Source organism: Phalaenopsis equestris, unplaced genomic scaffold (genome assembly GCF_001263595.1).
Source record: "Phalaenopsis equestris unplaced genomic scaffold, ASM126359v1 Scaffold000343, whole genome shotgun sequence".
Lineage (NCBI taxonomy): Eukaryota > Viridiplantae > Streptophyta > Magnoliopsida > Asparagales > Orchidaceae > Phalaenopsis > Phalaenopsis equestris.
Genome location: NW_018164785.1, coordinates 758,893 through 773,421, shown reverse-complemented (window position 1 = coordinate 773,421; position 14,529 = coordinate 758,893). Strand labels below are relative to the sequence as shown.

Genomic DNA, 14,529 nt, shown 5'->3' with positions numbered 1-14,529 from the left:
TGGAGCAAGTATGATCATTAGTACTTATCCTGGAGGGAGATCCCGATGACAGTTCGATACATATGGTTTTGTGAGTTTGTGGTATACCCTGAACACATTAAACTTCAACTATGTGTTTATGTATTTGAGTCTAACATTCTTTAATTCAATTTACAAAAATAGTGGTTTTGGCCCCCTGAGGAGGAGGCACACATCCCGGAGGCACTTTGAGCACATGGCAAGCGACCGTGTTCGCGATCAATTTGACGATATACGGAAGATGTGTGAGCGCCCCTTCTGGCTCGGCAAAGATGTGTTTGCCGCCCTGCTTAAGGCCTCGAACTCTCCCGCTTATCCTAATAAGAGAGAGCGGGTCAATCACCGCTCTAACTATGGAGGCATGGGGGCTTCAAAACATACTGGTGGATACTGATAAAACTTATTTTATGCATTAAATCTCATTTTACATTAAATATATATTAATTTTTTCATTATACAGATAAATTATAGTGAAAGAATGGGAGTCATCCATTGTAGAGCTACACGTGCGCACTCACATGCGGGAGTTGGATCAATCCTAGGTAGATGTACAATAGATCCCAGGGGACCAAGGTAATTCAAAAGACTAATTAGTATACAATTATAATAACCGCTAAAGTTTATTTTGTCTCTAACTTTCATTAATTATATTTTTTGTAGGAGACATTGTAGAGACTCAAGGAGAGCTGAGCCCAACAGTCAAGCTGTGTTTTGACCATATCTCACGATCCTTCTGATTACGACCTGTGGAAGGAGGTTGTTGGGGCCAATAAGCGTGGTAGGGTCTTCGGGTCAGGGTCTCAGGAGCTGACCTATGATGCCTATCCGACCTCTAGTACATCTGGTACATTGCCTTCTACTATAAAGGAGGAGGAGATTCGTCGTCAGGTTGTTGTCGAGGATGTTGCCCAGGTCTCCACCCAACTAGCCACCCTAAGATTGGAGATGAAGCCGAATATGAAGTCGGAGATCGAAGCAATGTTGTGTTATGAATGGTAGAGATCAAAACAAACAGTGTAGGATAATGATAAGGAGAAGATAGTTTTTTTTTTGTTTGTTTATTTATGTTAAACAATTTATTGGTCGTGAAAAATATTTTTACTGTGTAGTTTTTCATTTCGTTTGGTTTAAAGCAATCACTTATCTTTTATTTTTGTCTATGATTTATGCGTTCATTACTAATATGATATTAGTTTAATAATTGTTTCGATTAGTATAATATGTTGTGTTGTGTGAAAATTATAGTCTTATAATTGTAGGTGTGTAAAATTATAGTGTTGAATAATGAGTTTTTTTTTTTTTCTAATACTATAGGTTTTTGATGTTTTACTGATGACATTACGATCTTTTGGATGTGTTCCGATAGTTGTTTGACAGACTATCAAACAATTGACGTCTTCCTAAGACATTGAACTTTTCCGATAGATATTGTCTTTGATGATTATCTACGGTCAATTCACGATTGTGAGACAATTTTTCGGCGGAAGCATGACACTATACCGGCAGAAGTGCAACTTTTTTCCAACGGCTAAGTACATTGTTGATATCACCGATAATATAACTTGTTGTGGAATCGAACCAACAACGACAGACAATATTCATCTAATAATTTTCGATGTTAAAATACCGTCGGCAACATTGTAGATGATTAAATTACCGACAAGCATTTTTACTACGTCGAATAAACCGCATGTAAATTAATTACCGAAGGTTTTAATATTGTTACCTAAGATATTTGACCTTCGGTAATAAGCTAAACTCCTGTAATCTTGTCAAGAATATTAACTTCTTCTATTTGATATAAATTATGATTTTTGTTATTATTAACGAAGCATTCAATCTTAGTTTTTTAACCATAATACCTATTCTTATTTCTAAAAACATAAACTTCTAATCAAATTTTTGGGATTAAAAAACTATCTGTTCTTCATCTAATCAAACCCTTCCAATTCATGGGAAAAAATGGGGTGGATTTTTGTACATACCACATAATTCTTATTTCTTTATATACATCAAATATTTGAACTTTCATACCATAACAAAAATCTAAATAGCTGAACCAAATCCAAAGTCTCCTCCACATCAACAAGAATGCAACAACCGAACACCCAACAGAAATCACAGCCGTCCATCCATCATCAGACGGCCAACAACCCAAACCAAGGTCCCATCATGCAACCATCCCCTTACACCTCCACCCCCAAATTACAAGCAAGCTTTTTCAAACCATCATGCCTCCTTTTCTTGTCCAAACATCACACTTCAGCTCAAACTTTTACACTACAAAACTCCATGAAATTAAAAGCATGCATTCACTTCAGCGCCAATCTACCCCTTCTGCCATTATTGTGATCACACATCTTCTGCTCTCTTTCTCTGACTCACCCATATTCATTTTCTCCAACGTGATTCTGTTCTCTTTTCTTTTCTCTGTTTCTCTCTGTCTCTGTTTCTGGTTTTAAATGGTGAGTGAAAGAGAAACATAGGAGAAGGTTGAAGGGATGATGGAGAGAGGAGGAGGAGATGACTATGTGGTTCTGGAGCAGATTGGGAGAGGTGCTTTTGGCTCAGCTTTTCTGGTCTCTCATAAGACTGAGAAGAAGAAGTAAGTTTTCCATTAATGTATCTCCTTGTCTGGATTGATAATATTGTGATGATATTATAATAGTATTATGATGAATAACATCTTAATATCATCTCAATATCATCAAATCTGCACGTACCCGCACCTACTTGTCAGGAAGTAATATTACATCACAATGAAGAGAGAAATGACTTTGTTTTGGAAAAAATAAATATTACATACGATTAACCATATGTAATGGGCTTATATTATACCTTTATCGTTTGATATACGCATGATATTTGTTTGTTTTGGAAGCAGGTACGTAATGAAGAGGATAAGGCTGTCGAAGCAGACGGAGAAGTTCCAACGCACTGCTCACCAAGAGGTTCTAGTTCTTGAAAAAATATTCCTTCCGAACGGCAAACCACGAGACACCACTTGACCCGCCCATAAGGTGTATGGCGATGTGGTGCCAGGTGGTTGGCCGTCGGGAGGTACGATTTTATTTTCTCCTAATTTTTAAGCTTAATGATTATTTTTATATGTTAAAATTTTGGGTTAATTTATAAAATTATTTAAATAAAATGCCATATAATGATTTTAATCATGGGTTCATTATTTCCATTGCTTTACAATCGCTTGATCACCAAAATAAATAATGTTAATATATTATTATTATTATTTAATACTTTTGTGGTATATAATTAATTTATTTTTTAACATCGTTATTACTTCTAGTTCACAATCGCTGTTCAAACTTCACTTTATCTTCACGTTCAAGAGTTCTGATGAAAAAATGTATTAGGATTTCAATCACTGTCTGTCACATATCTGTCACAGATATAGTTCAGACTCATCGTGTATTAAATTATTTAGTTTTTTAACTAAGGATGCAGGACTGTACACGTGGCAGATAATGAATGGAGTCGTGATATATTTTTGCATCGAGACTGTATTTTTGCATCAGGACTCTTGATGTAATATTTTCTCCAAATTAAAAAAATGCTTGTTTATCTCTATTTAAATTGTTATTTTACATAAAATTTTCTTCTAACAAAACTGTCATCGAGAAATTATTTTTTTTTTTAGTCTACAATTTTATTTTACAATTGACTTTATAAAGATTTACATACATACCACTCAATTCTTATGTATTTGAAACCTAATATAGGGATAGTTACATTGTAAATTACAAAATCTAAGATCAGAAGATGTTTTTGAGCTAAATGAAATGGTAAATTTACATGCATAACACTCAATTCTTATGCATGTACTTGTCTAGGCATTGTTTTGGATGTAAAAATCAAAGTCTAGGTGTGAGATGAGCAAATGCGTAAGAATTGGGTACTATGTATGTGTTGAATTTAAATATGTCCGAGAGGCCTGCTTAAGCAATAGAGCGTTGAAGAATGAGAGAGAGAGAGAGAGAGAGAGGTGAAAAATAGAGCAATAGCACAATAAAGAATAGTAAATTTGTGTTCCTTTTATTCATGAAATGGACCGTCTATTTATAGGAATTGGTCATTGTACATGTGCATATTGTACCCCTAGAATATGTAGGTACGGCGGGGATATATTAGTTTGTACAAAAATTTAGCCTGTGGGGCCCATGGATGAGGCCGGATGGCTGTGAAGTCGGGCTGCTGCGAAACAATCGTTAGGTTGGGTGGCCGTTTTGTCAGGTAATTATTGTTGAGGATCCACGTCAACCGTTCTGGAATTGAAAGATTTGTTCCATTCTCTCAGTCTATTCGGATTGAAAGGTGACTTGTTCTTTCGCATGGATTGGTTTTTGACGGACTCTTAGGGGGTGATCTACCCTTTAACCACATGAGGCGCACCATCTGCCTGTTACTCGTAGGCTGCCAGCTGAGCGTACGGTCCTGGATCGTCCTGGGTATGCCCCAGTGGAGCCACACCACATCTTTTGCTGTCCGCGATTTGTCTTTGTGATTAGTGTTGAACTAATCCCGATGTACATAGTAAAGCAAGGCCGGAGATGATCGGTTGAATTTGAGAAAAAGGCCAAACATAATTATCTTATCGACATTCGTTGATGTCAATTCAGTAATGGTCAGCGGACTGGGAGGTCGGGCTCCAGCTAATTCCATGAATGATCATAGGCATTCATAGTTTTCATCATGAAAGTTGTTTGCTATTGGTTGGTCAAGAGGGTTCATGGTCGGTCGGTCTGATGGTAGTCAGCCTTGAGTTCTGAAACTGTTAATTATAGCGTTTGATTTAATCTGTCCTGCTACTTTGAGAACCATTTGGAACATTTTTTCGTGTATTGTATGTAAATTCTCCAAATGTAAAATACAAATAGGGGTTTATCAGAAATTTTGATTTGAGTGAAAATTTGAAGAATGTACGAAAAAGGGTGCCCGATTTGTAAATAGCAATGTTTCGGGTGCCATATATGTAAGCAGCCCTTGAATATAACTTAAAATCACTATATCTTGAATGTGATATGAAAAAATTAGGCTGAATACATGTAAAATGTAAAATATTAGTTTAAGTATTAGATATTTAAATATATAAGAGTTTGGTGGTATGTATGAACATACACCTTGATTTTAATGTCCTTCATAAGTAATTGAATTCATATAGGAATTGTTGGCATAATTTTTTCTCTCAATATTTAAAAAACAACAAATTAAAAAAATATTATTATATCTTTATTAAAAATAACTTAGAATAAAAAAGTTTATTTTGATTTCAATTCTTCCCTTAAAAAAAAGGAGAAATTTAAGCTTTGTTCGAAGTAGCATTCTTGTTTAGCAAATTCACATTAAGAGTCATATTTGTAGAACGGAAGGCTAATTGCTATCTGAAATGGCGAAAACTTATCGTTCTTGCCATACAACTTCCGCAAACATTCTGAAGATACTCCTTTCACCAAACGAAAATTTTATGGCATTCACTACAACCGAATGGAACTTCACCGCATTATCAAATGAAGTCTTAAAGTCATCTCGTTTTATGTTATCATTTTTCATATTCTCTATTTCATATCTTTCTAACTTTATCAACTCATTCTTCGACAGATGGCTCTGATGGCGAGCCTTACTAATCCATACATTGTGGAGTACAAAGACGGTTGGGTGGAGGAGGTATTTTAATTGATTTTTTTTTTAATTTTCTCTTAAACTCATTGAATTATTAATCTATTTATGATTTCACAACTTGATGGTTTCACTCAATTTGTTCCTCCATTACTCCATTATACTTTCTAATAAAAAGACTTTATGAAGAAAATAAAAGAAGTTATCCATAAAGAAAAACTCAATATTAGTTATACTAGTTAGATTTATATAATAGCGGAAAACTTTTTCACACTAAGTGATCAGGTCGGCTACATGAATCGCTTTTCTCTTGTGTTAAAGTTGTCTTTTTAGGTCTACAAATACATTTCTTATCATAAGTCGAATCTAAAACACATACTCTTCTCACTGGATCATTCGATGGTCCACGTTTAATATGACCAAACCATTTTAGATGACTCTCTCTAATCCTGTCTACTGTTGGAGCTACACCAACTCTTTCGCGGATACATTCATTTCACACTTTGTCTCTAAGAGTGAAGCCACAAATCCACCAATTTGATTTATAAAAGAACAAAGTTTTTTCTCCATGAAATTTATCTTAAAATTAATAAGAAAATCATAGAATTATTCTTTTAAGATATTTCTCTAATAAAAGCTCCCCAATGAAATTTTCTCAATTTTTTTTAATTTTCCTTCAAATTACAATGATAACTGAGCTCTTCTTTATCTCTCTAGCAGGGCTGCTATGTGTGCATTGTGACTACTTACTGTGAGGGAGGTGATATGTATGTGATGAGAATAGAACAACCCTTTATTTTAGCGAGAAATATTAGGTGTCACCTAAGGCCAACCAATCAGAGGAGAGGGAGTCACTCTCCTTTGATTGGATGGCCGCAGGTGGCACCTAATATTTCTCCTTATTTTAGCTATGTACTCTCTTATCACTGCATTTAGGAATTTGATGCAGGGCTGCTAAGATAAAGAAGGCAAGAGGATCTCTCTTTTCAGAAGAGGTGAGTAGGGATAAAATCAAAATTTTGCGATAATAACACCACTCGAAATATTGATATTTACAAATTAATCATTCAAATGATTTTTATGAACTACCGAACTGATGTATTTACATGTGTCATAATCAAATTTATTAAAAATTTAATAAAAATGAAAAATATGATAATTTGAAAAATGGATGAAAGGGGACGGTTGATTTGGGTGGTCTGCACTAAAATTTTTTCCTTTTTTATTTTTATGTTGTATTAAAATTGCAGAGAATATGCAAATGGCTGACACAACTACTTCTATCCATTGATTATTTGCATTCTAACCGTGTTCTACATAGAGATCTGAAGGTAAATAATTGCAATTTTATCTCCTTTTTATGGCCCTTTTGATAACTTCCATAAGAAAAAAAATACATTTTGTTTCATTGTAATATATTGAAAGTAGTCTACAACCTTTTTCAGCATAGCCTTAATTCCTTTAAAACATAGAGAACTGAAGGTAAATAATTGCAATTTTATCTCATTTTAATGGCCCTTTTGATAACTTTCATAAGAAAAAAAAATACATTTTGTTTCATTGTAATATATTGAAAGTAGTCTATAACCTTTTTCAGCATAGCCTTAAGGGAGTTATGAGCCAAATGAGGGGAAAACTCTTTTTTTTCGTATGAAAAAAAAATGAGAAGAATGTTCCTTTTAGGTAGATTTTGCTCTCTTTATAAAAAAAAATATCTCGTGTGAATAACTAACCTGTGGATTGATAGTATTGTGATAGTATGACAGTGAATATCACCGCAATACCACCATAATATCACCAAATCTGCACCTATTCACACGTAATATTTTTTTCCAATCTATGGAGAATCTTTTTATACATTACAAAATAACTACACAGCCATACTCTAAAGATTTTTTATCTATCCCTATTTAGCTTATTCTGAGTTTCACATTATAATTAACATTATCCCTAGCAGTCTTGTATTTTGATAATTGTCCACATGTTTGTTGTCCCCTCAGTTTTTGAGATAATACGACATCAATCAATTTATCTTTAAAAACGAGTCATCCTTATCGAATGAGCCAATCTCTTGGATTGTGAGGCGAATCAAGTCACCCGGGGAGCACATGAGTGACCTCAGCCAAATTTCACTCTCGTGGTTGATCGAACTATTGAACATAACTCACAGATTAAACTAGTTATGTTATTTTTAAAATAAAATTTCTCTTGACATGTGAAATAATTGCAAATAAATTTCTATTTAATTTCAGTGCTCAAATATATTCCTCACCAAGGATGGTGATGTTCGGTTAGGTGAGTAGCTTTTCAATGTCTTATCTATAAAATGTTTTGTCAGAATTTAGCTTTAGTAAACATTCTAATTTCACAATTTAATGATGGTAGGATATTCTTCCCTCTTTTTATCTTTTAGGTGACTTTGGACTTGCAAAGCTACTTAATTCAGAAGACCTCACCACCTCGGTACATTATTTTTTGAATAGTCTACTTCACTGATAAAGTATGATATAATAAAGAAGATTTAAGTCCAAAACATGCAAAGTAGTTTAGTTTGGTTTGCCACTTTTGTTATATTGTTAATGGCAAAATCTTTTGCTAAGAAGATAAAATCCAAACTATACTATCATGTTGGTTGGTGCTAATAAAATTTTAGTTTTTCTAGGACTTGCAATTGAAGGGAAAATATTTAAGAGATATATATATATATAGTTTTGTTGCATGCACAGAGGTTAATATGAACTAGATGAATTTATTAGTATTTCTTTTCATAGTCTAGAGATTCTCTTCTTTAAGTTAATATTTAGACATGTATTTGGAGATTTTGTTTTAAAAGTTTTTTGTACATTTGGAAAATAGTCTCCAAGTACTTGAATTACATGCAATATTTTCAATTTTAAATCCATTGTCGCCTAAGTTTTAAAGCTTTACGCGAGATCAATAAAAGTTTTTCATGGAAAGGTTTAGTTATGTTTGTTTGCATGTTAGAGAAGAGAGTTCTATGCAATATTCTAACAAGATCAAAGGATTATTTCTTCAAAACAGATAAAACCTCTTTAAAAGAATGTGTATGAAAAAACCTTTTTCTTAATTAAAAGGCAAACTAAATCTTATATTTTCAAGAAGTCACGTTGATGATTGTTTGCTAAGTGTGTGAGCTAAATTAAAAGGCTTTTGAAGGCATCTCAATTTAATATTCATTGATGGGAATGGTCATTCATTGTATGGGGAATCTAACTAATGAACTACTACTTAATGTGTACCAGCAATAATGGTAAGACATTAGCTATATTGTAGTTACACTCAAAATATTGATTTGAAATTCATCACAAGCACCTTCTTGATTGCTCTAAATAATAGATTAGCTCCTTTATGAGTCATCATAGCTTAGTTTGCATCATCCTCCATCAATGTTTAACTAGAATGATGTTCTAAGTATTTCCATGTTTCATGTTTATTGAAAGGGAATGCATAAGAGTGCTAAAGTAATTGTTATGAGGTGCTCACTTATTGTCATATTTGCTAGTCAATAAAAGTAGGGAGGATTCTTACAAATAATGCAAATAATTTTGTTCTTTACATGCTTATATGAATTAGTTGATTTTAATGAGGTATTTCATAAAATTTTAGACGTTCCTAACACTCGGATCTTAGAAGAAGTAAGGATTTTTTGTTAAAAAACCACAAATGATAAGCAAACATACTACATTGCTTAGTAAAAAAGATCTTTCTTTTCAAAAAAAAATAATATTAAGATGGTCTAACGTATAGCACATGAATTGAATCAATATAAGATGGCTCTAAAATGATTAGAAAAGGCAATGTTGAAGGCACCAAAGTGTACCCTATATTAGATTAAAATAAAATAATTGTATAATGATGAGATAGATCAAATTAAAGGTTGTTGACCTTATTTTTGGTTGAGGTTTAGTGCTTCCTCTTTAGTACCCTAAGGTCTAGTCATAGGACTTTCCTGTTGAATATTCCTAGAAAACTAGAAAAGGAACACTCACCATTAGAAATTCTACCCTCTTCTTTACTCAACTTGAAGTTCCACATATTGGTCCTAACCTCTAGCACTTAGAAAGTAGGGTCATTATAGGGGAGCTCAAGGTGAGTTCCCATAGGACTGCTTACCCTTAGGGTTGAATCTGGGTGTTAGTCTAGGGCTAAGGCACTCACTTGCACTCACAATCACTCACAATCACTCACAACCCTAAACCCAAATTTTTCTGATTTTGGTCCCTTGATCCTTTGGGAGACTCATGTAGATGGTCCCCTAAATTCACTAGCCCTAGGCTAGGGTTTAACTAAGACCAGTACATAGAGGACACAAATGGGTTTTCCATTGGTCCATAGCTTATTTATGGTGGTTATCTCCTCAATTCAACCAAAATATCCAACTTGGCATTTTGCCCCAAAATCCCCCAAATTACCTAGATACCCTTGGAGCCCTAAATTTGGCCAAAATTCTCAAATTCACCCAAAATATCCAAATTTATTCAAAAATCACTGCAAACCTTTTAAAAATACCCAAATTCCCAAATTACCCAAAACTACCATACAAATTACCCAAAACTACCATAAAAAATGTCAAATTTACCAAAATTGCCAAAATTACAAAAATACCCTTGGCACCCCAAACTTTCCAAAAACCTTCAAAATCACACCAAATGTCTCCAAAACCCATTTGGACCCCTCAATTGGACCTAATTTGACCAATTTGCTCATTTTGACCAAAACCCCCAAATTGCCTTTAAGGGCCCAATCTCCCCAAATATACCTTAAATGTCCATCAATTTGGTCCCAATCTCCGCCAATTTCAATCCTAAACTCAAATTCACCTTCCATATGATCAATTTAAACCAAATACAAGCTCAATTGGCCCATTCTTTGAGCTCAATTTTGATCTAGGTCAAACCCCCAATTTTGGCTACATAACATAATCCCACCAAATTGAACCCCATAGCCTACTCCATTGGCCTCAATTTGAATCCTAAACTCTTCATAACAATCCTACACATCAAACTTGACCTTCAATCAGCCTTGGTGAATCCTCAATTTCATTTAATTTCAACCAATATCCAAAAATTCCCAAATTTGCCCCAAATTGGTTGTCTCCAAGCTCCACCAAATTGACTGTCTTAGCCCCAAAATTGGCACCCAAGTTATGTTAAAAACTCTTCATAACATTCCTATTGACCATTTTCAACAATAAATTTGGACTTAGCCCAAGCCTAGCCCAATCTAGACCTAAGTTTATCCCAACATGCCCAAAGTGACCAAATTTCCAAAATCCTTCAAATTGAACCCCCAATTAAACTCAAAATCATTTCAATCCTTCACCAAAACTCTTCATTACAATAATCATCTACACAATTATCAATCATTTGGGCTCAAAGTATTTTGATTAATTAATTAGGCTTAAAGTCATGGCTAGCCTAACCCAAGCCCAACCTTTGGTCATTTGGACTCAAATTGAACCTATACACCAAAATTGACCTAACCACCTAATTTGAGACTCCACATCCACTAAGCTCTTCCTTTGGACCAGGCTAAACAACACTAAACCCACTCAAGCATGCTATGGACCAATGGATCCTCAAATTAAGGGATTCATTCCTTTATTTGGGATTTAATAAAAAATCTCCTTCATCATCACTAACCCTTGGGGGTAAATCATAATTAAGCCTCCCCCTAACTAACCTGACTTCCTGACCACCTCCCCTGGCCCTGCCGGCCAGCCTAGTCTGGAAGCCCCAAGGCCAAATCAAACCCAATCTCAACCCCAGAGGCCACCTCACCCTCATTAACCTTTGGAGCTCCTCGGCCTTCCACCTAAGCAAGCCTTTGCACCCAAGGCCAGGCCCTGAGCTCCCCTCTCCGGCCATGGCTATAAAATGGCCCCTTCACGACCAAGAGAGAGGTGCTGAAATTTTCTCAAGGAGACCCCTCTAAATTGCTCCCATAGCCTCTTTGAGACCTCCTCAGTGTAACTCAACCACTTCCTTGCCCTAATTCCCCTTGTCGGAGTTCAATTTCTTAGCTCAAATCCTTTCCGGAGACAGGACAGAACTCTCCACACCTCCACAGTGCACAAAAATCAAATTAAAATCACACACACCTTCATCATAGTGAAAGAAGACAAAGTCTCATCAAACCCCTCTCACAAAGAGCCTCTATGCTAGACTTTGATCAACAACCAAATTTGGCCTTAATCGAATTTGGGTCTAGACCTTTCACCACGACCAGAGGCTCAATCCCTAATCTCCTTAGCCTCCTCCTTGGCCTCCAAGAACGTGTCGAGCACCTCTAATTGAAGCTTCCATTCTCAGAGCAAAGGTATTTAACTTCCCCTCTTCCCGAGCCTATTTTCATTCTCCATTTGATTAGGGTTAGTTTAATGGCATGTTTACCATATGGATGTGTTCATCACACTTAGACGAGTCCATAGAATCAAACTCGAGGTCATTTGGTTAAGAAATGAGTGAGATCTTAGGGTTTTAATGTTAATGGTCACAGTTTCACTCTATTTGGGAACGATGACACGGAGCCGTTGGATCGTGCGTGTATCAAATGGAGGGCTCTGATTGCGCTAGATGGGAGCGTGGTTCATAAAGTCCGGGTCGAGTCAGCAGCTACGTGGAAGGCGGCGTCCAACCAGACACACTTATTTTTGGAGACATCGCGTGATTGCGTGGCGCCGCGCGTTTAAATAGAAAAATAGGGATTTAAATAATTTAGAAAATGCTTTCTACCTTCAAAAATCCATAACTTAGTGTAGAAAAATCACAAAAATAAAATAAAAATATCTTAGTGCTCAGTGAACAGAGGAGAACAATGTGGAAATATTTTGAAGTTTATTTGATTAATATTTTATTTTTAATTAATTAAATACTGATTTAAGTATTTTAAATTTCCATGCATGTAGACATTTCACCATAGCTTGATATTTTGGCATGTCGTTGCCTCTGTCTTGGAGGATATTTTTCAATTTTTTCAAAGTCAAAGAAGACCTCTAGACAGAGATCCATCTTTTTCAAATTTATGCCTATTACTTGCATAAATTAATCATAATAATTTGCATGTTGCTTAGAAAAATCCAAGAAAATTTTGGAAAATCTATTGTGACCAGAGAAACCTTTGGAAAATATTTCATAAGCTAAGTCATTAAGAACACACTTAACTCTCACAAAATCATAAAACACAAAGAAAATTAATTTGGGAAATATAAATATCTAAATGACTTGATTTTAAATCTATATTGTGATTTAAAGTTCAGATAACTCCCCATAAGATTTTCAAAATATTTGGAGCTCATTTGATAGCTCAAATTGATTTTCTAAGTTAAATGTCATTTTGACACTAAAATTATTTTTAATAATTAAAATGTAACTCAAAAAATTATAAAAATTAGTTTTGGGAGTTTAGTTTGATATAATAAAGAAGATTTAAGTCCAAAACATGCAAAGTAGTTTAGTTTGGTTTGCCACTTTTGTTATATTGTTAATGGCAAAATCTTTTGCTAAGAAGATAAAATCCAAACTATACTATCATGTTGGTTGGTGCTAATAAAATTTTAGTTTTTCTAGGACTTGCAATTGAAGGGAAAATATTTAAGAGATATATATATATATAGTTTTGTTGCATGCACAGAGGTTAATATGAACTAGATGAATTTATTAGTATTTCTTTTCATAGTCTAGAGATTCTCTTCTTTAAGTTAATATTTAGACATGTATTTGGAGAGTTTGTTTTAAAAGTTTTTTGTACATTTGGAAAATAGTCTCCAAATACTTGAATTACATGCAATATTTTAAATCCATTGTCGCCTAAGTTTTGAAGCTTTATGCGAGATCAATAAAAGTTTTTCATGGAAAGGTTTAGTTATGTTTTTTGCATGTTAGAGAAGAGAGTTCTATGCAATATTCTAACAAGATCAAAGGATTCTTTCTTCAAAACAGATAAAATTTCTTTAAAATAATGTGTATGAAAAAACCTTTTTCTTAATTAAAAGGAAAATTAAATCTTATATTTTCAAGAAGTCACGTTGATGATTGTTTGCTTAGTGTGTGAGCTAAATTAGAAGGCTTTTGAAGGCATATCAATTTAATATTCATTGATGGGGATGGTCATTCATTGTATGGGGAATCTAACTAATGAACTACTACTTAATGTGTACCAGCAATAATGGTAAGACATTAGCTATATTTTAGTTACACTCAAAATATTGATTTGAAATTCATCACAAGCACCATCTTGATTGCTCTAAATAATAGATTAGCTCCTTTATGAGTCATCATAGTTTAGTTTGCATCATCCTCCATCAAAGTTTAACTAGAATAATGTTCTAAGTATTTCCTTATTTCATGTTTATTGAAAGGGAATGCATAAGAGTGCTAAAGTAATTGTTATGAGGTGCTCACTGATTGTCATATTTGCTAGTCAATAAAACTAGGGAGGATTCTCACAAATAATGCAAAATAATTTTGTTCTTTACATGCTTATATGAATTAGTTGATTTTAATGAGGTTCTTCATAAAAGCTTAGACGTTCCTAACACTTGGATCTTAGAAGAAGTAAGGATTTTTTTTGTTAAAAAACCACAAATGATAAGCAAACATAGTACAATGCTAAGTAGAAAAGATCTTTCTTTTCAGAAAAAAATAACATTGAGATGGTCTAACATATAACACATGAATTGAATCAATATAAGATGCCTCTAAAATGATTAGAATAGGCAATATTGAGGGCACCAAAGTGTACCTTATATTGGTTTAAAATATAATAATTGTATAATGGTGAGATAGATCAAATTAAAGGTTGTTGACCTTACTTTTGGTTGATGGTTTGTGCTTCCTCTTTAGTACCCCAAGGTCTAGT

General features: G+C 34.2%; 1 protein-coding gene across 3 annotated transcripts in view; it reads left to right on the top strand.

Moving 5' to 3' along the window:
* The first annotated feature begins 2,323 nt into the window (after positions 1–2,323).
* LOC110025951 (serine/threonine-protein kinase Nek6) overlaps positions 2,324–14,529 on the top strand; it is a 24,120-nt gene continuing 11,914 nt past the window's right edge. Inside the window, exons 1-8 of one of the 3 annotated variants that reach the window (XM_020726655.1) lie at positions 2,324–2,623; positions 2,903–2,969; positions 5,632–5,697; positions 6,370–6,416; positions 6,599–6,644; positions 6,900–6,980; positions 7,902–7,944; positions 8,063–8,112. In XM_020726655.1, coding sequence (XP_020582314.1) covers positions 2,520–2,623; positions 2,903–2,969; positions 5,632–5,697; positions 6,370–6,416; positions 6,599–6,644; positions 6,900–6,980; positions 7,902–7,944; positions 8,063–8,112 — 504 coding nt within the window. In that variant the 5' untranslated portion in view covers positions 2,324–2,519. Of the gene's footprint in view, positions 2,624–2,899; positions 2,970–5,631; positions 5,698–6,369; positions 6,417–6,598; positions 6,645–6,899; positions 6,981–7,901; positions 7,945–8,062; positions 8,113–14,529 lie in introns of all 3 variants that reach the window. The other 2 variants (XM_020726654.1, XM_020726656.1) reach the window with 2 other exon arrangements.